General features: G+C 36.5%; 1 protein-coding gene across 3 annotated transcripts; it reads right to left on the bottom strand.

Moving 5' to 3' along the window:
• Positions 1-3,402: 3,402 nt before the first annotated feature.
• FAM204A (family with sequence similarity 204 member A) lies at positions 3,403-21,810 on the bottom strand. Of its 3 annotated transcripts, none has more exons than XM_075757783.1 (8): positions 21,679-21,810; positions 20,716-21,003; positions 19,675-19,765; positions 19,036-19,069; positions 18,462-18,564; positions 16,611-16,700; positions 5,568-5,674; positions 3,403-5,211 (listed from the first exon to the last, which is right to left on the bottom strand). In XM_075757783.1, exons 2-8 carry the CDS (start codon positions 20,965-20,967, stop codon positions 5,160-5,162), a joined length of 729 nt encoding a protein of 242 aa, XP_075613898.1. In that variant the 5' UTR covers positions 20,968-21,003; positions 21,679-21,810; the 3' UTR covers positions 3,403-5,159. The 3 variants fall into 3 exon arrangements, with proteins under 3 accessions (XP_075613898.1, XP_075613900.1, XP_075613899.1); XM_075757785.1 differs by having other exon boundaries at positions 18,462-18,561; XM_075757784.1 differs by lacking the exon at positions 21,679-21,810 and adding an exon at positions 21,177-21,312.
• Positions 21,811-23,939: the final 2,129 nt, after the last annotated feature.

Raw genomic sequence — 23,939 nt, 5'->3', positions numbered from 1 at the left:
GTTATTTGTTAGAACAAACAAAAAAACATAGTGAGAGAAACAAAGGAAATAATTCCTAACAAAGAGTATTCTGTGATTCTGTGGGAAAGGCCTTTGGCATTGCTGTGGTGAGAGTGGAGGACATTTTATAAACATATTTCTATAAAGAGAAAAGTATTCAAATTGGAAATGCCCGTTTGGCTGACTCTCACCCTTTGCAGCTTGTGTATGCCTTCAGCAGGTAACAGAGAGGACAGCTCTTGCTAGCAGGCTGCTCTCAACATTCGCTTCATTAACTCTGGGAAAAATAAAAGCTCCATGCTATATTCTTTGATGGTAATTAGAAGCTGAATCACACAATGCACCAGAGCTCCAATGTTCTTTGGGTGTTTAGAGTTTATCCTAGTGTATTATACCTACTTTTATTTAGGGCTTTCTGAGAAACCTATGTTGTTATGGAGAGCAGTTTGGGGAGCTGGTGACATACTTAGAATAAAATTGTGGAAGAGGTTTTTTTATAAATTCTACAGGAGAGGAATCAATGTTAAAAAAAAAATCTCAACACCTCCTGCTTATGCTGGGAACTGTTTCAGTTTTCAAAATAATGTGATAATTCTTCATCACATCATCACAGATGATTTTCCACGGAATCAGCAGAGTCATCAGAAGATTGCTTTTCCTTGTCTCATTGAGCAGTTCTTGCAAATTCAGGGGGCTACTAGTTTAGAATTAATGGTCTCTACCAGTAGAGGCCAACTAGCATTTCAGCATTAAGATCCCACAAGGTCAGCAACGAACCATCTACACAGAAAGCCTTAAAATACAATAAATACCATCTAGGTAAGAGATTCCACAGGCAGCATGACACCACTCACTATCTAGATTTGCTGTTTGGGGTATATGAATATATTGGCCATTACAGATAGGCTGCCAAAAAGGATGAACAAAACTGCCTCTTTGGCTATCAGAAAGCAGTCGGTTTTCATGTGGGTAAGAATCCTTATTTCCCTATCTATCTTTTCTCTGACATCACAAGAATTGCACTCAGTAACAGCAGAAGTTGCAAAAGGCTGATTGATTGGGACATGTAACATAGAAATACAACTGGTCATTTCAATCTGTGGTCACTTTATGTTGACCTGAAGTCACTTCATCTGTACGAGCCAAGCAGTCAGCATTACCTGGGAAACTCAAGAGAAATTAATGTACTAATTAAGATGATGATTCAATAACTGACGTGTTGCTTTGACTTGGAATTCAACCAACATCTTGGCATGACACTGTATTTTCACTGCAGCTTTCTCCTTCCCCAGATGGTGCCCATCAAATTTATGAATGTAATCAAAGAATGAGCATGGTAAGAACCATCACATACAATACCTGTAGAACTCATTTTATACATAAAGTTGACTGTTTGCATTTCTTAGTATTGGTTTAACTCCTATGCTTTTTGAGGAGAAAAATGTTATATTCCAGGTCTAGAATCTAAGCAAAGAAACAGAAAAACTCTCAACTCTGTTACACACAGTCCCAAGGGAAGTGGGAAGACAAGATCTGATGGTATAACACACACAGCTGGAGGTATATCAAAGCAATACAGGCATTTTTCAACAAGAAAGATGACAACTTTTCTCAAATGAAATTAGGGCTTCCACTTACTCTCGTGATGCTTGGAACATCTGCATTCAATACCCCAGTTTCACCCTCTCAGTTGGACAGATGGTAATGAGGTGCCCAGTTTCTAGTGGCTTTCAAAGAGATTCAGACATCTGCCTCACATTTGTCCAGGACTTCCTTCTCCATGTTATTTCCAGCCATAACAAACTGCACCCAAACCAGGAGATTCCATTTGTCACTTTGCTGCCAGCTTGCAGTTTGCCCTCACATGAACTACTCAACCTTTCTATTCCTCTTTTTAGCCACCCCATTTGTGAAGCAAACCCTCCACCCTATTATTAATATATTTAAAACTTTCTAAAATGCTTTGAGCCTGTGCTATAGATACATTATAAATACATGCATAGCTGAATTACCAACATTCAAAAATAACAGGAAAAATACTTGTTGGTGGATCAACTACATATGATCGATGCCAAATAAAAAGCTACTCTGGTTTTGCTGAGGTCATTCAGTACTGTACAATTCTCACAAAGTAAATACTTTTGAAAGTGGGGAATGCTCTGAGATTAAGCAATACATTACATTTTTTGATCAAATGCCAGAAGCCATAGGTGAATAGGAAACAGACATCAGTAATTACAGTTCGTACTTCAGCTATTTCAAAACCCCTTGCTTCAATGAGCAAGTATTAACTGGACGGACACTCCTTCACAAATTAGAGGTTGCAAAGGCTTATTACACACCATATTTATCTTTGAAACTTGTCCAACAGAATTAAACTAAAAAAATAATGATACAGATTATGGTTGCAGGCAAAAAACTATTAAAACTCTAACAACTATATATAAGTTTTTATCTGTCAAACTGTCCCTGCAGCCACTCTTTGGTTTAGGAGCTCAGGAATGCAGTATTAAGAAATACTAGCAATTGTATTAGTATGCTGCTGTCAAACTTCAAAACTGGTTGTATTTGATCACAGGAGTTGATTATTTATTTATTGATTGTGGAGGCCTTAGAATGCAATAGAATTGCAAGAATATGAGTCTGGACTATCCCCAGATGGGAGCAGAAATGAAAAAGTAGGACACCAACGCGAGTGAGAAGTGTACGATGAGGAGCTTGGTGAAACAGTGCACAGAGCACTGGATAATTGTGAACGGACATTCCCCTTTCCAAATCATCATCTCACATTTAGTTCACTATAAGAGATTATATATTTAAGCTGATTAAAAAGGTTTCAGTTAACTGAAACAAGCATTTAGATTGTTTTAAGACTGTTAAAAACAGGGAAAGTTAAATCTCAGAATGCAGTTTTACTCGTTGGCCAAAATTCACTTTACAAAAAGCATCAGGAATGCAAGACATCTTAGAACCAGATCAGCAGTTTAGGAGGATGTTTATTAATGGTACAGTTATGTGTTCATTTATTATGTATTCAGATGATCTCTATAAAGCTGTATTAAGCTTTTGTATTCTCCCTGTTAATCATGGTTTTTTTTGAACATGGTATAATTCTGGGAATTACCTAATATTCTAAGTGAATACTTTAGGTAGATCAAAATCCTTGAAATGTGGTATTTTTTAAATTCATTACACAAGTAACCCAATGCAAATTTTCTGCATACTACCTAAATAGTTACATTTAATGGCCTAACATAAAACTAATTGGTTAAGTGAAAAAAATTAGAGGTGGCTGGGTATGCACTGCTGCAACAAACACAGTGTGGCAGTTTCTCAGACAATAGCTGGTTTTTGAGGGTTTGGATTTCTTTTAAAGCACATTTTCGTATCAAATAGCACTGATTCTTGCAATTATATCAAGATTTTTATTTAACTAATAAACACTGTTACTATTAAAAGCAACTATTACAAGAAAATGTATAGCATCTATTTAATATACACTACTTTTAAACATTTAATGGAATACTGCTGATAATTTGGTGGTGAAAACATCAGCATCATTCTGCTTTTCAGTACATAACAAGCAGAAAGGTCAACTGTATCTAACAGCTGCTTAAAAAGAGTAACAGAAGTTATGGACAGAGTGCCTGTAAGTTTTCGACAGGAAAATTTGGAACTGAGAAAACTCCTGATGAAGGTTCATTGTGTAATCTGTTTATACAAGTAAACATGTCATTTACCTTTATAATCACTTTACACAGATATCATCATTTGCTTCCTTTCACACCAAAGTTTCTAAAGTAATATAGTTTGTAAAACAGCGTGTGAGATTTATGATGTTATACTGCAGAAACCTGTTTAGCCCCTGATTTACAGTCCTGGCAATTGTATTCAACTCTGTCATCATAACTAATTACAGCTAACTGCAGATTACCATATTGCAAACTCTCATCTTTGTGAAAGAAATCAGACGTTCTGCTAAAAAAGAAAAAGAATCAAACATCCTGAGGGCTAATGAACAAAAATGCACTATTCCATGTTGGACTGCAAACCTAAACTCTTCGAATTGGTGCCATAAAACTTGCTATTTGTTGGCAAGTTGTTTTAGCCTCAAGTACTTACATAGTAAATCACCATTACGCTAATACCATACCTTTGGCCTGAAACATATTAATCTTGGTTAACAATAACTGACATTTACATTACCAATTCAATTCAGGCATTGTGGTGACTAAACATATATGCAAGAGCTTCAGGGAGAAAAGCTATTAGTTCTGAATATGTCCTTACTTTTCACTGAGAACAATTCTGAAGAAACATTATCGTCAATTCTTGTTATAATCTTATAACATAAATATTCAAATCCTAATTGATCTGTAAAACATTTGACTTGGAGTAAAATCTGCATCTGTTTCTTGGGTGCAGCTAACTGCACCACAGAACATATTTCAGATATTTTTCAAGATATGTATTTCTACACTTTATCTGCTCAAAGAAACTGGGACTTTTAAAACTTCAGTTCTTGGGAAGAAAAGGAAGATGGGAGTTGGAAGTATTCTGAAGAACATGGCACCAGGACAGGATAAATAGTATCAGAGCCCTCCCAGGAGAGGGACGATGGACTTTTTCAGCTGATTTTTTTCTGTTTGTATTTACTAGGCCCATAAATGCATAAATAATAATGGTTTTAAACAGGTAAGGTGGTTTTGCTTTTCTTTAATGCCATCCCCCAAACTTTTAAGCAACCAGAAAAGTAGTTCTTGCTGCATTAAGTCCGTATAGCCGTAGCAGGAAAACTATCCCTCTCCTTACACCCACGCATTGAAACTGCAGTGTGGCATAGAACACATTCGGACCAAGTATGTTACTCCAACTTCAGAGAGTTCTCTTATCAGACTCCAAATGCCTTCTACCATGCATTATCTGAGACTTTCATATTTTGGAGGAAAAGATGGTATTTAACATAGTATTGATGTTTAGATAGTATTTTTGCTACATTGTAAGAGAGCCAAAACAAGATACTGCAGTCTAACAGCATTAAGAGAAACACTAGGAATTTGATGTGTTGGGTTTTGTTTTGGGTTTTTTTTGTGTGTTTAGATTTAAGAAGTAGCCACAAAGTAAAAACAGGTATTTGACTCCTGAGGAAAACAGGATGATTACATGTATCCCATGTTGCTTTTTGTTTCCCATCTTTTCTTGGCTTCAAATCTGAAATAGAGCACAAAAACCACATTAGGATTCATGACCATGTGTGTTTCAGGTATTCAACCATACTATTCTTAACAACAAAAATAAAAACTTATTTTTAATAGTGTAATAAAGACATGAAGGCAAATATAGCCATGTAACCCATACATGAATTCTGGTAAAACCTCTGTACTTAAGTCTGATATACGGCTAAAAAAAACAGCCCCAAAACCCCTCAAAACCCAACAAGGTTAAACCAAACAAATAAGATTAGCACAAGCCTATTTCAACTAAGAAAACATTTAACTGAGATTGTATTGTATACGCTTAGTGCCAATGAAACCACAAATGTTTAATTCCATACTCAAATGACTTACCCCCAAGCAAGCTTCTTTTTCTTTTGAGCTTCTTGGGCAGCCTCTGCTTCTTGCTTGGCTTTTACAAAGTTACGGCAAGCAGCAGCTTTGGCAATTTTCACACCAAGCTAAGACATAAAAAGGAACAAAGGAAAACTGAATAGATGCAAATGGCTCAGATGAAATTTAAGCCTCACAAATTACTTGGTCTGATATTGTTTCTCAAAAGTCAATAGATATTAAAGTATCTTTCAAATATTAGGCCGATGCTGTACTATCAGATCAGAAAAGCAAGAATGTCTCAAGGGAGATACAGGAGAGTATGATCCTGGGGCAAACAATCCTCTCCACCAAACCCTTTGTTTTTCAAGAATAAAAACAAAGACAAATAGCCTGCTAGATCCTTTTTTTGTTTGTTTGTTGGTTGTTTTTTTTTAATAACTATATAGACATACATATACATACACACAGAGTCTTAATAATTAAGACCAGTCTGTCACCTCAGCTGCGCTAACACAATAGTATCAGGTCTTACCAACACAAAAAACAGCCAAAAAGACAGTTTTATACAGGCAGAGCTGCTATTACCACACATTTTCCAGTAGTAGCAGTAGTCATGTTCTAATCAGTCTGTCCAGAAAGTAAATGAAGCAGTGTCCTTAGAGTCCATCTGGCATTTAGACTTCACATTACTAGCTTTTAGATTATTAGTGTGATAATATGCATGCTTTTCAAATAAGGTCATAATAGGCTCTAGGTGAATACCACTTTAATTTCATAAACTTATTCACACTGTGAGAATTAAGTTCACTTTGGTGAATGTCAAGGGGGAAAAAAGAACAAAGCAAGAAGGTACTGTGAACTACGACCAGATTGTTTTCCTGAATCAGCATTCATAACTTGTTCATTATAGTTATATTTTGCTATTGCTGTCATGACTTGATACTATCTGCAACTAAATTACAAATTACAGAAGATTTTGGTCTCAAAAGTTACCATTTTTCTCCACAGCAAAGCAATTCCTTTAGCCAAAATTGCTACAAACCGTGATGTGGACAAACAGCTTTTCTTCCTATCCAGTCCAAACCTACCAAAATTAGCTAACATGTTTCTGACTCGATCTGCTAAATTCCCCAAAATGCCATGGGAGCATCAAACAAGAGAGGCATGGGAGGCCCAAGTGAAAGAACACTCCTTAACACTTTGGGTAAATTGCCATTATTAATGGTAATACACTTCAATAATCTGCGGCATCTATGCTGGCAATTCTTATTTACTTGGAGACACGTTTTATCCAGGTAAGATGCGAGAGAACTCAAGAGCGCATCTTCAGGCATAGATGCACTGACGCATCTTCTACAACTCTCTCATCAAACACCTACCCTGTAGGCAGGCTGGTACCCCGATCATTTTGTTAACAAACCGAAACAAAACAGTATTGCTACAAGCTATTCTATCTTATGGTCCTTTCAGGGTTCAAGAATCAAGAGAGCAGCCTTTCTGCAGAAGGCTTTGGAAGTCTACATGCACGGAGGCAGTAAGCACAACATCAGTTGGTGCTCTGAGGCTCTAAACGTCAGCAATACAAGCAGTTGAGAGGTAAGTGTACTAGTTTAAAAGGAAAATGTGCAAAATAATGCTAAACAAGTTTTTCATCTATTTACACATGTTATAAGGTCATAAACATGTACTTATGGAATCACCTTGATGCACAAAATAATTCATGTGACCAGAATTTCAAAATTTTTTATATTGTTAGCTACATAATTTTTCCTCTGAGCATTAACATTTTATATAATCAGTAGTAATTCAGTGCTAACATCCGAACTGCCAAATCTCAAGTCAAAGACTAGAACATAACATTCTCTTATTTGCATTGTCACTTAATATTTTAGGGCAGCAATTAACTTTAAAATACTTGCAGTATAAAAATGCTTAAAAAAACTCGCCTAAAAATATTCAAAAAATGTTTACTTGTTAATTGAAACAGGACTAAATATTAGCTTAAAAAGCAGAGCAATTTGATGGCTGAAGCCAGTCAATCAGCAGAACCACGCCATCATTTTTGAACTGTATTTTACTTCCTAACATGCTTGAAAATTAACTCTTATGTGATGAATAACAGCATCTCCTCAAAATATATTCTAGTGGCCTATTGAACACTTATACAAATATACACAAGTGCTGCAGAAAAATCTTTTGATCTGTATTTCTTGGAAGACAGAACGAGTTCTTCCATCTTTGAAGAGTATGGAAAAAAAATGGGATAATATGATCCTCTGTGGCGTATGCAGAAGTAAAAGGAGAAACGTTTTGCAGCATTAATGTTATCATTTCTAGGCTACATAGAGTCAAATTTTCAAGACACAAACAACTATGTTGCATATAAATAAACCCAAACGTGTTAGTCAGATTAAACATCTTCTGCTCCCACCCACACCCAGACATACATCTTCACTTCCTCCCTGCCCCCCACAAGAGAAATCCATAAAGGCTTGGTCAATGGGTTTTACATTAAAAACCCCCAACATTTCAGGTCATCAGATAACTCAATAAAATACGGTCTTAAAAGAAGTAAGAAAGCATGAATAAAAATATATACAACAATTTCTTGTGTAGTCAAAGTATCAGCATTTTCCATATAGAACATCCAATATTTTGCTGCATTTTAATTAAGGTGTCTAAACATTATCACAAAGAACTGCAAATTGGTCAGAGCACGCAGTAAGGAAAATTAAGCTCTAAAGGCTTTTTATCACCATATTTCAGGAACCAAGGGTGTAAAATGTTCTAATTTGGGATATATTAAAAGCCATAAAAGGTCTTTCAAAAAGATTAATGGTACTTTGCTTGGATTTAAGATAAGGGCTTTAGCTGGTTGGAAAAGCAGGGCCCTGGCTAGACCCTTGAGGCATTCATCTTTACAGCCACTTGGAAGATTTGTAAAAGCGTCTGCATAACCTCAAGCAAACGCACTGCGACATTTTTTTTTTAAATTCCTTTCAATTTTACAGGTTTAAAGTGTGTAAATCATATTGGGTAGTAAAGCTGATATAACGGTTCATCCTTGTAACACAATATATATATATATTAAGACAAACTTAAAAAAAAAACAACTTAGTTTCTACAGGGCAAAGACCTTTCCATTTTAAAGTTGACCGATAATCATGTCAAATATCTTACTCTGGACGGTTAATGCAGCATAAATGAAAATTCCTTATCCGTTATTTTTCATAAATTTTCTACTCATCTGAAATTGTTACCTTGTAACAAATTTCTGAAGCATGGCTTCTTTTTGAACAGTTTCAAGGCATTTATTTAAAAATACCAATTATCATACTTTAACTTTTTATGGAATAACAGGTCTCTGAAAAATATTTATGCCATTCTCTTTTGTTCTTTAATTAAATGAAAACAGATGTTTTCTGAAGTAAAGCGGAACCATTACTGGAGTACTTAAAGTGTTAAGGTCTTTAATTTTTATATCAGTTTGGTCTACAATTCCTGATTGTCTTTACTCAAGCTCAACATTAATGTCAAGCAAGTTACCTAGGAGACGAAAGAGATCAAAGAGACAAAAAACCCTCAAATGTCTGATTAATCAAGCCTGCAAACAGCTTATTTCTTTTAGCCTGCATGCAAGTATGAAAATGAGATTCTGGGAGCCGTACATTGTGCAGATTTGTTCATTCTTATCAGAACAAAGCCAGCGGCAGCTTATTTCATGGATCATTGGCACTGTCATCAGTGCTACACAGAACGGGTGACAGCTCCTCATTTTGAGGCTTGAACAAAATTAGCAAAAAGTCGGCACAAATTAGCCTCTCATCTTTTTAGTAATATGACATTATTCATTTACTTTTTATCCAATTTTTAATTTTTTCCTTGTCAGCTATCCCTTTCTAGTGTTTCTTGCACAGCATCATAAAACACTTTTAAAACAAGCAAAGAAATGGCTGAAGTTGAAATAGTATGTGAAGTTCAGGCAGAAGAGTAAACATTTTTATTAAGTTGCAACAGAATCTACTGTAACTTCCAGAAAACTTCCTTGAAAATCTTGACTATTAACATTAGATATCATAAAGCGAAGACGTTTCATTACAATAGCACCATGCAATGTAAATGCTGAATGATATGAGTAATGAGACACCAAATTCAAGAACTGCTCCAGAAATATTTAGGTATGATATACAAAATGCTTAAACCTACAGAAGCTCTAACAAAACATCTATATTCAAACAGGTCCTGAAATATCCTATGATCATACCAGAGAAGCCAAACAGCCTTTTAATACAGTGTTACAGTTTCTCATCAAATATGAATCTAGTTATTTCAGGCTTGCCTTTAGCAATGATTTTCTCCTTTTATGTTATGGAATGTTATCCATTGCTGACGTATATGAAATATATAAAGCAAACAAGAATACCAAGTGGATTTTGCAGTGAAAATTGTCCCCTTTCAATGATGTGCCCAACTTCCACTGTAAAATACTTTGTAATACCTTTGTTGTATTTTTATGCTGTGTATTACAACATCAAATTATATTTGGATGACACAGTAATGGAGCAAGGACAGAAAACTGTTCTAATATTAAGGTCTTTGCTAAATTTAAACATTTAAATGCAAGTAACTTCCTCCATTCATGAGAAAACACAGCATTAAAAAATTAACTATAAGCTGCTAGATGCTTTACACAGCCTCCTTATAAGAAAGGCAGTTTTAAAAAAAGAACTGTAGTACTGTTTTCAGCAATTTCTTTATCTCTGTTCTTCTAAGTAAGAAAGCTTATTAACAAGCTTTGAACTTAAAATCACATTTACAATAATGTGCCATCAACAGTTTTATAAGCTAATTAGAAAAAAAGATTAATTAATGACTGGCTGCTAATAAAATGGCAATCATGAAGAAAGAAACCAAGGGTGCTAAGCTTCAACTACCACCAATTAAGACCTAATTACAAACAAATTATATATGTGTTTTGCTGTGGGCTTTAATTTACTAAAATGGTTTTAATTAAAAGAGAAAACATGCTGATTAATTGAACTGCAGAAAAAAATCTACAGTATAAACTGTGCTTTGTCTGTCTCTTTAATTAGACTTGTAACATCTGAAATCTTTTTTTAAGGTTTGTTAAGGAAAAGATATACATAATTAAGGGAGCATAAGAATGTAATTCTAGGTGATAACCCTGCCATGTTCCAAAGGTTAAAAGAAAACCACCTCAATGAAGAGAGATATTTGGAAGCACCTCTGCTAAGTGTTAGAAAGAAAATCCTTCAGAGATGAAAAAAATAAATTCTTTTTTTTTTTTTTTTTTTTTAACCCCAGGTCCTTCAATGGGCAAGCCTTCCAAGTTAATTGGTGCTTGGTTACATTCCATATAAAATTGCATCAATCTCTTCAGGTACCTAAAAGCACTATGATAAATAGGGAATGTTGCACAGAATTTAGAAAGGAAATTCTTATTTTACCAATAGAAGAGCATCAAACGCTATAACCTGTCCATCTGAGACCGCAATGTGTGTGTGACCTCATGATCAATCATATCCTACCCAGATTTTCAAATGTAAAACAGCTTCCAGAATGGTTCTCAATGGTTACAACATACAACCTTGCTCATGTACTTTCCATTCTAAATTATATGACTAGAAGGTACTTACAGGCAAGAAATACTCATTTGATCATGAGAAAATGGTCAAAACTGATGCAACAAATTTTGAAGACAACAGCAGGACTGATCTTGCTGTAACATGAGAATGATATCCCTGTGATTAGCCAATTAATTTCCTCAATTATGATGTAGATCTTTTATTTAAGCTTGATTACAATACCATAGCTTCCCTATAAATTGCAGCTTTTTTAAAATCTTTCACCAAAATGCCAGAAGCCACTAAGCTAAGCACTTAGGAACAGTGCTGTCAAACAGCCTGTGCTACTTAGAGACTGACAACTACTCCAGTAATTTAGCACACTAAATTACAAAATATTTTAAAAGTTCCTTTTGACAGGTAAGTCTAATATGGTCAAGATTATTTTATCGTATTCAAGTTACAGTCCTCAGGCTAATGCACTCTTAGACAACGTGGCACCTACCTACCAGGCGGTTAACACAAAAAATACAAGTAAATGCAAAGTTTGAGGTTTAGCCAGATTAGTTCTCAAAAATATTAGAGCCATAAGAAATCTGCATTCTGCTGCTTGAGACACCGCACAATGATCTGAGTACAAAAGCACTATGAAAAGGGTATTAGTTATTTCTCTAGGGGAAAAAAAAGATCGGAAAAATATTTTCAGGCTTATATATTGGGCGGGGGACACCTTTTAAAATTATTTGGTTTAATTAGGAAAAGAACTTTTTACAACTATCACTCCAAATTGAAACTGATTTACAGCAAAGTGAAATTACCAGATATCTCCACATACCCTCTTTACTCTAAAGGATAAATACCTCCAACTATGCAGTCACAGTGCTCTAATTTATCAACATTTATTCTTCAAAAAAAATCTAGGCAGATTCCCACAAACACAGTAGGAACAATTAAAGCAGATGTCAAGATATTATTCCAAAAAGGTTTTTCAAAAGTGTTAGAAAATTTGACATCATTCCAAGTGTCTGTTCCCAGCTACATATCCAAGTACCTGCTACCATTAAATCTGAACTACCCTGCCCTAGAGCATCACCAAGAAAATCATTTTATCTCAGCTAAGTGTCCACATAAACTTCATTCTCTCAACAACTTTCATTCTAAGAGGTTCAGAATTTTTTGGGGTAACTCCTCCGTTTACATTAACGCTTCTATTCGCATCTCTCAGGTTCCACAAGCCATTGTTAAATGCAGTGTTCGAACAATAGCTTTAGGTATGCCATTCTACATTTTGAAAAGCAGAACTTTAAAACACAAAGGACTCTCTGCCAATGCTGAAAGCCCTGGAATGTTGTAACAAAGACAGCAACAGATTACAATAATAAACCTTAACTGTGCATATTATACCATGCACACTGCAATGAATTGCTAGTTATTTAATACTAATAGTACTATGTTGTAGGTTTTATAGAAATAATTCAGTCTAACAGTGTATTTAAAAATCCACAGTGAATTAAGATTACACAATATGATGCACCTGGATTAGGTTGATACTCAACAAAAATTTATTAAAAGAGTGTTGATCTTATATACTATAACTGCCCCACAGCACTGAGGTGCTCAAGCTAGACTGGGTTCTAGAAGCAGTCTAGCTACAGAAGCAGAGTTACTGATGACCTAAATTATTCCATACAACATAATGCAGATAGGCATGTATTCTTTCAGGAAGAATTTCACAAAGATAACACAATCGAGAGTTTCAGGATCACTAGAGCTCTTAGCAAAGCAGGACATCTCACAAAAGAACATGCTGTGGGGATGGCCAAGGACGCTACAGTTAAGAGATCTGCTACCCTGATAACTCCCTATCACTTTTCTAGTCCACAAACTAGGATGATGACAGGAGACAAGGGGTAAATACTTCGTAGTGAGGTTTGCCAAGAGTTAGACTGATTATCATCATCACCACGTAAGTACAATTCATTTTGTAAATATAATAGAAATGCAACTGCCAATAAAAAAGGGTAGCACATTTTTAGCTAGTCTCAAAAGCTACATATGAATCCACACATGTAGTCACCAGTAAATACAGAGCCTCAGGCATAAAGTATCCAAGTTCTAACTCTCCATCTAAAACTGCGAATACTACTAGATTGACAAGTTTTGTGCTTATTCATCAAAGCAGAAGAAAGCAACAAATAATATATTGCCCAAAGCCTCATTTACAGCAGTACAGTAACATTTTCCTTAAAGAACCTGCAACAAGTACCGCATGGAAACCAAAAGACCCAAAACCTTGAAGCAGTATCATTTTGGTTTTTAGGATGCTAGATTACGCACATTGCCTAAATCATCACTGATTTTAAAGGAATCTGATTTAAAAAAACACACCACCTTTTCTCACTGTGTCATAATGATAGCATATTGACAGCATCATTTTGGCATTCCTTTGCTTTTCAGGACATGTTTTTACTGCCTATTCTCATCATCTGTTTATTTTTGGCTTCATTTTTCTAAATACTGAAGCTGCCCTATCAGTTTCACAGGCTTATAAATGTTATACATCAAAAATTAGTTTCACTTATTAAGGCAGGAAACGGCTTTAAGAACTCTGGGATCTGTGCCTCAAAGCAAAAGCTTTATCAGCAGGTTCCAGTCACTGCTTCTTGCAAAAGAAAATGGTGCCGATTAAAACCCCATACACCTGATTTCAAAAAGAACACCTACCCACTGAACATTTTTCACATGGCTGCAAGGGGGGCTGTACCCCAAACAGAAGGCAGCTGTTTTTCATACGCTCCTTGCACCCAACCCTGCAACATTGCTCAAGAAAAATGAAAACTATACGTAAAAAGATGAAGTTGAGATAAAAGAACAATAATTCAGCCACTTATTTCTTGAGACTTCAGAAGTGGTGTACTTCAATACAGTCATAGTATAGTTCCATGCCTGACTTGCTCACAATGTTGTGTTGCATTTGGAAGTTAGAGGGATACAAATAGCCACATTCTTTAAAAATTAACTCACTTCTAAGAAGTATTATGTAAAATGAGTTTTAAAAGGGGCATTTCTTTAAATTGCAAAGAGAAGGAAAGCAGTGATTGAATCAATACTGTACAATATGAAAACAATATTTTATTGTCTGTATACAAAACAAAGATTTTTGAATCAATCTTTTCCATAATCAAATCCTTTTCTATAGCTCTTCACTGAATCAGAATGAGTCACTGTTAGAATGATTTCTTTAGAATAAAAAGTATTTTAAAAGATTCATTAAAAAAAAATACAGCTTCTTAAAATCACAAAGAAAAATGAACCTTGCAGTGGGCTATGTAGCACATCTTTACCACAGCAGAGAACCCCAGTGAATTCACATGGATTCTGCCTCGACAGAACTCCTCATGAGATCAAGCCAGAGTCATTTGAGCTTTCCTTCTTTCAACATACTATTTATTCAGATAAACCCACTTAACCAAAACCAAGTCAAGGCTGTGAATACTAATAATGCTTCAAGCATTTTGTCTTCAGAATTACAACATGCTAATATTTGAAAGTCAACAATTTGGAGCTAATGTTCCACAAATAATAATACATTGCTGTAGCACCTGGGATATGCTAGATGTTGTACAATTCCATGGCTACCGAAATCAGATAACAGTTTATCATAAATATTACAAAACCGTAAAACTTCTTACATTAATTTGTTTTTATAGTCAAACAATTTGCACTAGAACCTCAGTATGTTTTATTGATTATGATACTCTAACCACTTTAGAGTAGATGGGAAAACGACATTTGTGAAGGAGAACAGCAAGAGTTTCTCATGTTGTAGACACGAAAGGTAATATAGCAGTATAACAGTGAGATGCTGGTCAGACTTAAAGGGAACATGTTTTAGGACACATTCCCATCACCATAAATAGCTGTTATCTTTGCAAATTGAAGTTTTGTGATCACCAGTGAAAAGGCAGATAAGAGTCTAGTCATTAGAAACTGCCCTGTCTAAATGTAGGAGTTTAAGGATTGTTTAAGAACACGCACTGAGGAACAGTAAGTTTCACCTAACCTTAGAGAGCCTTAAGAACTGTATTTCCCATTTCAAAAGCAGTCTGTTTTTTAAAGCCATTGCAATATTGTATTACATTAAACAGATTTAAATCTGCAATTTTACATTAAAGCTTAGCTTGGAACCCTGTACTTAGGAAACATTTTAAATATTTGTATGAGAATGAGAAGTATTCAGAATTTGTCTTTCTTAATCCTTTTCTAACACTTTTGAATTTTGATAGTATATACAGTGGACAGAAAATTCCATTACCTCTGTGAAGATGGAAGAATATGCAAGATAGAGGAATGAAAGCAAAAATTCTATAATTAATTTCTAATATAAATCTAGAATATTTACAGCTCAAATTATATAGCTCTGATGACTTAAAAATGACAGCTTCTCCACTCATCTCAAATAGTACTTTATTTTCTTACCTAGCTTCACAACTATTCCAACTAGCTTTTATCCTAATTTTCTTCCTTTGCATGTTCTCCCCCACGCACAAATAGCAGTGGGCACAACAGTTTTCATGGATTTGTTACGTACTTCAGCTGCTACTACCTACCAGAAGTGCACCAATTTAACTATTTCTTATATGAAATTGCAATTCCTCATCAGTTTAAGAATTAACTCAGACCTACATACAAATTTAAAGGGTCCAATTTTTGTAGCAGAGAGCAGCATAGCCTTCATGAAATTGCTCAGATATACCAACTAACAAGACAACACCTTGCAAAAATGAAGTTTCTCTCACCTGGATTTTTTTTTTTTTTTTTAGATATGCATTTATATTCTAAAAAAAATGATGACAATTTAAAAAAATCCATTCATTCTATAAACATTATTCTAAGGCTACAGCAATATGTTTGACATCCATCAACTCCCATTCTTCTTCAGCATTCTTCTAGCCATAAACTCCTGATCACAAGAATACATAAGGGTGGGGGGGAGCACTGGTGCACAAGTTTGGGTATACCTGTCCTTATTTGGGAATGTCTTGCTAAATCTCTACCTTTCTTTACGCTTTCCAAGCTTATGGGAGAGGGAACGCAAAGAAAAATCTGAGGCGCGGGGAAGCGACAGGAAGGGAACATCCTACTCACATCTTCTTGGCTTGCAACACGCAAAAAAAAATAAATCAGAAGCTCAATATATATGACCAGTTACTGACTCCTCTGACCTGTGGGGTCAGCACGAAGGCTTTAAAGCAAGGTAATGTTCATGGTTGTATTTTTAATTCTTATACATAGCGACAGCTGTCCAAGCATTACTAGATCAGCAGCAAAATCCTTCAATCACTGACAGAAATCTGCTTAGGAAATAGGAAAGATGGCCCAAACAATCTTCAATGCTATTTTAGTTATGACATTTTTTGTACAGATGTACAAAACTAAAATGTTTCCTCAGAGCTTTTGTTAATAGCTCACTTACCTCACGAGTGGCTAATCTATCACTCAGCTCCTCAGCCTTATCAATGTCACCTTCAGCCACAGACTTCTCTATGCTAAGTTCAAGGCCAGACTAGAAAAAGAAAAGCAAATATCTTTAGGACTAAAAGAAATAACATGTTTAAAGGGAGCATCTCCTTTCTAAAAATATTTCTTTCATATTTATTTTAAGATACTGCATAAACCTGTAATTTCTATGTAACACAAATTACTTTGTCTATGTATTGTAATGGACAGTATAATTAAGAACTCACTGAAAGGCTGCCTGAGCACAAATCATTGCATTAGTTCCACCTTATGTGCAGGATAATACTGTAGGTTAAAAAAATTACACGGACGAGTTTATGCCTGTCACAATAAAATTTCATCTGAAGATCTGGCTTATCTCTTCCATCCCTGGAGCTTTCTAAACAAAATGTGAAATATATGTGTCAGGTAACATGAAGAATGGCAATTACCACTGTATCATTACAGTTCTAAGATCTTATCTTTATCCAAAAACTGAGTTCTGGCATGATGCCACTCTGCTGTGCTAATAAATTAAAAATTCTAGCAATCCTATAGAAAACAATGAAAAAGCTTCAGAATTTAACCTCTGAAAATAAGAAAATAACCTTTATGATCAACGAAACTTGTTTAATAACAACATTTGCAAATAACGTAACAATAAAAAGTAAATATTTACTGGAAATTATAGTTGGAAACTTCTGAAGGAGTACAGAATGGTAGCACAGCAGTAGACACTGACTTCAGAATTTCACAAAAAACTCAACTGTCTTGTAACAAGAGAATTTACAGCCTCACTGGTTTTACCTATTAGTGATATTAAAGAAAATACATTTGACAGTTTCTAACATATACATTTTTAAAAGAGTAAAGCAAAAACGCAAACAGAATTCTTGAGAAACAGTGATCTGCAAGTATCACACTTGAATTATTCAGGTGGAAGTTAAAAAAAGTGCACAATTGAAAGTTGCAGTGCTAACCAATTCTGCTAGATGTCTTTTCTGAAAGTAATAAGACATACATTCCACTACTGATAAAATCTTTGAACTTTCATGGAGAGTATCTTCATTTTAACACTTTGGGCCTTATTCCAGATCTATCCTGAGCAGTTAATGACAACTAAATACCCACCAAAAGTAAGAACTCGGGCAGAAGTGCACAATGTCTCATGATTTGCATGCAGAAACTTACTTTTGGCAAATGAAAAATACAAAATATATCATAAAAAAGACTAACTGGACATTTGATGTCATAGAACTTATACAGGCTTTTACTAGAAGAACTACAGAACAAACAGTGCTACCAGGAACTCACAACATAGTGACTTTCTTTACTTGTCCATTGTGTTGTACCAGTTATTTCAAATATGACTGGTTACACAGTAATATTTATAAATAGAATGTGTTATAAATCCAGTAAAGCTGTATGGTAGGTTTGGCCCTCTAATTCCTATAGCCACCTTTACTTGACACATTTTAAAGTTAAAACACAACTAAAAAAGAACAAAACAAACCAACACACACCCCCCAACAAAACAAAACAAACAAGTCAAACAATGCATATGAAGTCTTCTGTCTCTCATGATAACAGAAGACAAAAATCAGACAGGAAACAAGCATGGATACTGTCTCGAAAGCACAGCAACCTTTCAATACAAGTACAATTCATGTGATATCTAAAAGAAAATTCATTAGAAATGTACACTTCCTCAGAGTGACTTGATCATTTACTCACTTTCAAATAGTCTCAGCTTTACTCCTATCTCAGTTAAGGCTGAGTTCTTTTACTGCCAAGTACAAGCTAACATTGCTTTTGTATCAACAGTCACCTTTTGTGGAGCCCTGCTATCCAAAGGTGATTCAAATCTATCATTGATTCCAAAGTACTGTGTAAGTTCTTTCCATTTGTCTTCATTTGCCAACTGCTGACTACTAAAAACAAGCAAACAAAGTCATTAATATAACCAGTTCCGTTTCCACAACTTGTAATATTCTTTTCAATGCTAGAAGAAATTCTTCCATTTGGCAGACATGCTTTTTTCACCCATTCACAGTTTTTAATGGAACTGAAATTAATTTTTCCTTCCCCTCTAAGTGTAATGCCACAATCTTGAAAGCAAGCTTGTATGCAATTTCATGCAAAACTTCATGAGGAATAACAGTAAGTCCATTTTACATTAAATAATACGTTGGTGCTATTTTTAAAAATAAAGCAATATAGTCCATCAAGAAATCACTGGAATCAAATTTAGCCTGCCCGACAGAGACACTGAACAACTTCAGCAGGTATTTTAGGTAATGTTCAAAGCTGGGCTTTGGCCATGCATGTGGTGGTCAAGCTTTTTACAAGTTTTGCCTGATATTAAAAACAGACCTCAGATCATCACATTGACCTGGTTATACCTCTTAGTCACTTCATTGTTCTTTTTCTGTTTTTCTAGGGGGAAAAAAGAAAATAAAATCCAACATTACACAGTAATACCCCACGGCATCCAATGAAGTTAACAGAACTCTAATTGGTCACATTTCCTTTGCAAGATTGACGTACAAGGATTTTTACCCAATGATCATGTGGATTTAAACTACTCAACTGTAACACTTTTCATACAAAGAACCTCCTACACTATCTGTGAAGAAGTTTAAACCAGCATACACAAAACTATGTTTTATAGAATTACTGAAATACTTAATACTGATTTATAATGGCTAAATGTAAGTGCTACCTCCTTTTTAAACAGGACATAAGTACTACTTGAACTTTAAGTAGCAATTTATAACCTAGTCCTACAAGTGATGTATACAACTGGAAAAAGAAAGTCCTAGGTAATAGCTAGAATACACCTACTCAGGCATTCAATTCTTGGCAAAAAAACCCCAAAACTAAAAAACAATAACCAAACAAAAATCCAAACAACACCCACCCCCCACCCCCAACCAACAAGCCAAATCAACAAAAACCCCACAAACCAGCAAATCCCACTTCCACTGTATTTGATACTAATTCTATTTTGAGAAAATAAATTCTGTAATTATATAGAACACCTTTTCTGTGGCGTTTTCTTTTTCGGCCTTTGTTTCCCTGATTTGTTTGGGTTTTCATTTCATGATTTTTCTTCTGAAGCTCCAAAAATTTCTGTAAGATCAAGAAAAGGCAAATCAGTATTTTTTAATTTTTTCCCTTTTCAAAAAAAAAATGCGTAGTGTGCAGAGAAATGCTGTCCCAATACCTTATTTATCCACAGTACCTTGTTATATCAATTATATTAAATTTTAAAGCATTAAGAGCAGCCAACTCTGATAGTGTTAAACTGGAATTAGCTCTAATTTTTCATCACCTCTCTGTGACTTTCTGCCCACCCTAAATCCCAGGACTATTCAAACCTGACAGTTTTCTCACGGAACATGACAATGAATACACTTTTGCTGGTTGTGCACTCCTGAGCTATTCAATGTATCGTTATTGCACACAGGCTACAGACATGGACTGATAGGTGGAGGACAGCAACTAGTTTTTGCCAATTCTTATTTCAACTTAAAAGTCTAAAGCATAGATTGCTTTGTTTGTATTTACTTTTTTCAGCCTTTACATGCAACAGGAAAATCAAGAGGTTATAAGCAACTATGAGTCTGAATGCCTACAACCAACCCCTACAGAAAGCAGAAGGGTACACCCCTACTTTGCAGATAAGCATCACCAGTGCAGTGGCTGATATAGTCAGCTGTAAATCCTTACTAATGCAGACAGCAGATATGAAGAAGGTCAGAGCACATACATTACTGAACATGCAAGTCTTTATGCGATGTATAGTTATCCAAACATCTCCCTGCTGTGCTTTCAATCACCACAGCATTGGGGGGGAGGGGGGGGAAGCTACATTTATTTCCTGTCTAAATCCCTGTCCACCCCGCTTGAAACACTCTAAGGTATATTACCATGACTGCACTTTGATTATATTTTATTTTGTTTCAGATTTATATACTGAATATTCAACATTGAGTTATTTTAATTTAAAAATTAGCCATTTGACTTTGAGTATGTTGCATTTATGGCCTGGACATTTGGAGCCCTGTAACGATACCCACATTCCACATATTTAAAGAAATTCCAGAAGGGCACTTTTGAGATTCGCTTTCTCCATCTGTCACTGACAGCAAAACAGGTTCACTGATGGCTTCACTTTCAGGTCCATTTGCCTGGAATTCAGAAAGCTGAACTCTTTCAGTATCTTCTTTTGCATCTTCCTTTGCAAAGGAACTATGTGGCTCCTCTCCCTCATCAGAGCTAAAGTCAACATCACTTTCGTTCAGTCCTGGAGGTAACAGTCCACTCCACATCTTCCAGTTTAAACGAGTCCAAGCCACTTCAAGTCACTGCAGAGACACCAGAGTTACGTAAGCTTACCCATTCTGCACTATAATCAGCCTGCAGAACAGAGAAACAGAAATAGCAAAACACATAATCAGAAATATTTTAATTTCTCTTGACAAAAGTAACTACCATTAGATGTTTTACACAACCACATTATAAAGCTTCTAATACTTACTATTTCAGAGAGATACAGTGGATTTAAGTGCACAGGTTGAAGCTACTAGCTCTTTTTTTTCTTCCGTGTTCTTTACAGTTTTATCACTTCGCATTTGTTTATAGCTGCTTTCAGTTTAAGGGCGATATTGCAGCGAACGCCTCCGGTCTCTCCACGGGCGGCGGAGGAGCACGGCCAGCCCCTCCATCGCTTCCCAGGGCAGCGCAACCGCCTCCCCTCGCCCGGAGGGCAAGGCAGGCTACGGGCGAGCTCCGCCGGCCCCCGGGGGGAAGGACAGAGAGAAGAGCCCGCTCGGGAAGGGGGCAGGCCGGCGAAGCGAAAGCAGCCCGCTCCGGACGAAGCGACGCAAAGCGAAAAGCCGCTCCAAGCCAGGGTGGGGAGCGGTGGGGGACACCGCCCCATCCCTCCGCCCACAACCCGACGGCGCTGCCGACCAGCCCGCACACCCCCGGCACCCCTCACCACAACCCAGGCGCCGGGATTCCCCCCGGGCTGTGTTTACCTGGCCGCCATCTTGACACCACCGGAACACCCTCCCCTCCGATTGGACTCTGCCCCGCAACCAATCAACGGGCGCTTTGCTGCCTTGGGCCCGGCCTCTCTGGTCTCCATGACAACTAGGCCCGGCGAGCGGCTGTGGTGGGGCGGAGGGGAGAGGGAACTGGCCCCGGCCCCGGCCCCGGCCGAAGAAGTGTTGCTCTCCCGAGCAGTGGGTTCTTCCTTGGGGAGGTTGGGGGACATAGGCTCCTTCCTGGCAGCGAGGTCGCTCTAGTAGAACGTAGCAGCTTCCTCGCACCCAGGAGGGCTCCAGAAGGGTGTGCCGGCCCAACATGTGCAAGTGGTGGCTTTTTCAGAATTAATAGCAGTGCCGTGGAAGAAAGACAGGTGACAAGTTTTGCAGCAATCCTAGTTGCCATAAAGGAGTATGGCATCTATTCCAATAGTAAACCTTGGAATTTATACAATACCTAAGTGTTTATGTTGGGACAGAATCACTACGGTCAGCAGCCTTACTTGTCAAGGATGGAAAAATCCTTTTTAAGTTCCCAATAGTGCCTTGGATTAATGTGATAAAGAGAAAACCTCAAAATGCTAGCCCCAGATCATGCAAGGTTGTTCGTTGTGGGTTGACATCAGAGCTTGCATTTTCCTTAAACTGCTCCAAGAATGTGGAAAAGCTCTTAGTAACTCGTCAGGAATTCTGAGCCAAATAGCACTGTGCTGGGTGCTTCAAAGGTGAGCAGTAAGTCTATGCAGAGCAACCAGTAAAGGACTTGCTGATTTGGAAGATTCTCTTACACCTTGTCCTTTCAGCTCACATAGGTGAGACAGTCAAAACAAACAAGTATTTAGGAGCAGCCTGAACATCTTGCATATAAGGAGCAACAGGAAGAGAGGCACAGAGAAACTTCGAGAAAAAGATGAAGGGATAAGGCAGACATCGCTAGCACTGAAATGTGTCTGAAAGATGGGAGGTTTTGTGATTGAAGTAATTTGTAAGAAGATGCATTTCTGAGTGACGATTTGACAGGTTGAAAACTAAATCTCAGTATCAAGACTTCTGAGAAAGGAATTGCTGACACCAAATCAGGACATAACCCAGTTGTGGACAAACAATTCAGCTATGAGGGGAATGAGAAAGGGGCAAGAGTTTGTTATGAAGATGGATAATGGGAAATATGGCTTTGAGTAGGGATTTCTTGGTGGATCACAGCTTCTGGGATTGGCTGTGCGTGGAAGGAAAAAATAAACAGCCTTCTCATGGACATAAAACAGATCTTCAGATTCATTTCCTTTTTATGCCATAATTTTACATCCTCAGATTGATTTCTAAAATCAATTAATTCCGTAAGTAATCACTTTTTCATGAACTACATGTAAATTTCACACTCAGCTTGCTAACTAGATTTTCCTCTCATCTGAGAAATCAATTTTTAAGAGATTTATTTTATTTACATTTAATAATTGATTGTATTTGGTATACAGATAAGTGGTAATTGATAAATGTATTGATATTGGATATTCATTGCCATTTGTTCTAGCAAAATGTTAGACCATTAGGCTGCATGATACTTTCTTAATGTGAGCTAATTTGAGAACACTCCAAAAACTGAAAGATGTGTGACATCTTTATGGCCTGTAAATTTATATGTTTGGTAGGGATACATTTTCAGAAAGCAAGTTTAATTTCATGACACAATTTGTGTCCAGATGTTGGTCTCCTTATTTAGTATCCACAAGCCAATTTGTGGCACAAATTGGCGCTGGTAGTGCACGCAAATGAAGTACTTGAATGTTCACCTGCATTTCATTTTCTAATTACAAATTCATTGTATTTCTAATTTAAAGAGCCAAATTTCAGGATAATCTCCAGTTTTCCCTGCAACAAATTCTGACTTCTGAGAGGTTCTTCTATGAGAAAAAAGGTAGAAAGAGCTCCTCCCTGGCTTTTAGCAATCCAGAAGCATTTGCATTCCAAAGGTCAGTGATTGCTGAAGCTACAAAAGAGATTGTTGACTACTTAACAGAATTTACAATTTACTGGGGTTTTGTTGTTGTTGAGGCAACATGTAGAATCTTTTTGTCTTGGGAAGAAAGGAGAAGGCAGCACACCCTTGGGACCAACACTGATGTCCCTACGTCAAATTTGTGAGGGCTGCTATTCTGTCCAAAACTTGATTCAATGTTGAATTTTTCTAATGCCAATTTTCTGTTCCTTGTCAAGCAAATATTCAAATAATCTGATTTATTTCCTTTTGGTCA

Source organism: Balearica regulorum, chromosome 7 (genome assembly GCF_011004875.1).
Source record: "Balearica regulorum gibbericeps isolate bBalReg1 chromosome 7, bBalReg1.pri, whole genome shotgun sequence".
NCBI classification, from domain to species: Eukaryota; Metazoa; Chordata; class Aves; order Gruiformes; family Gruidae; genus Balearica; species Balearica regulorum.
This window is presented reverse-complemented; position numbering and strand designations above follow the sequence as displayed.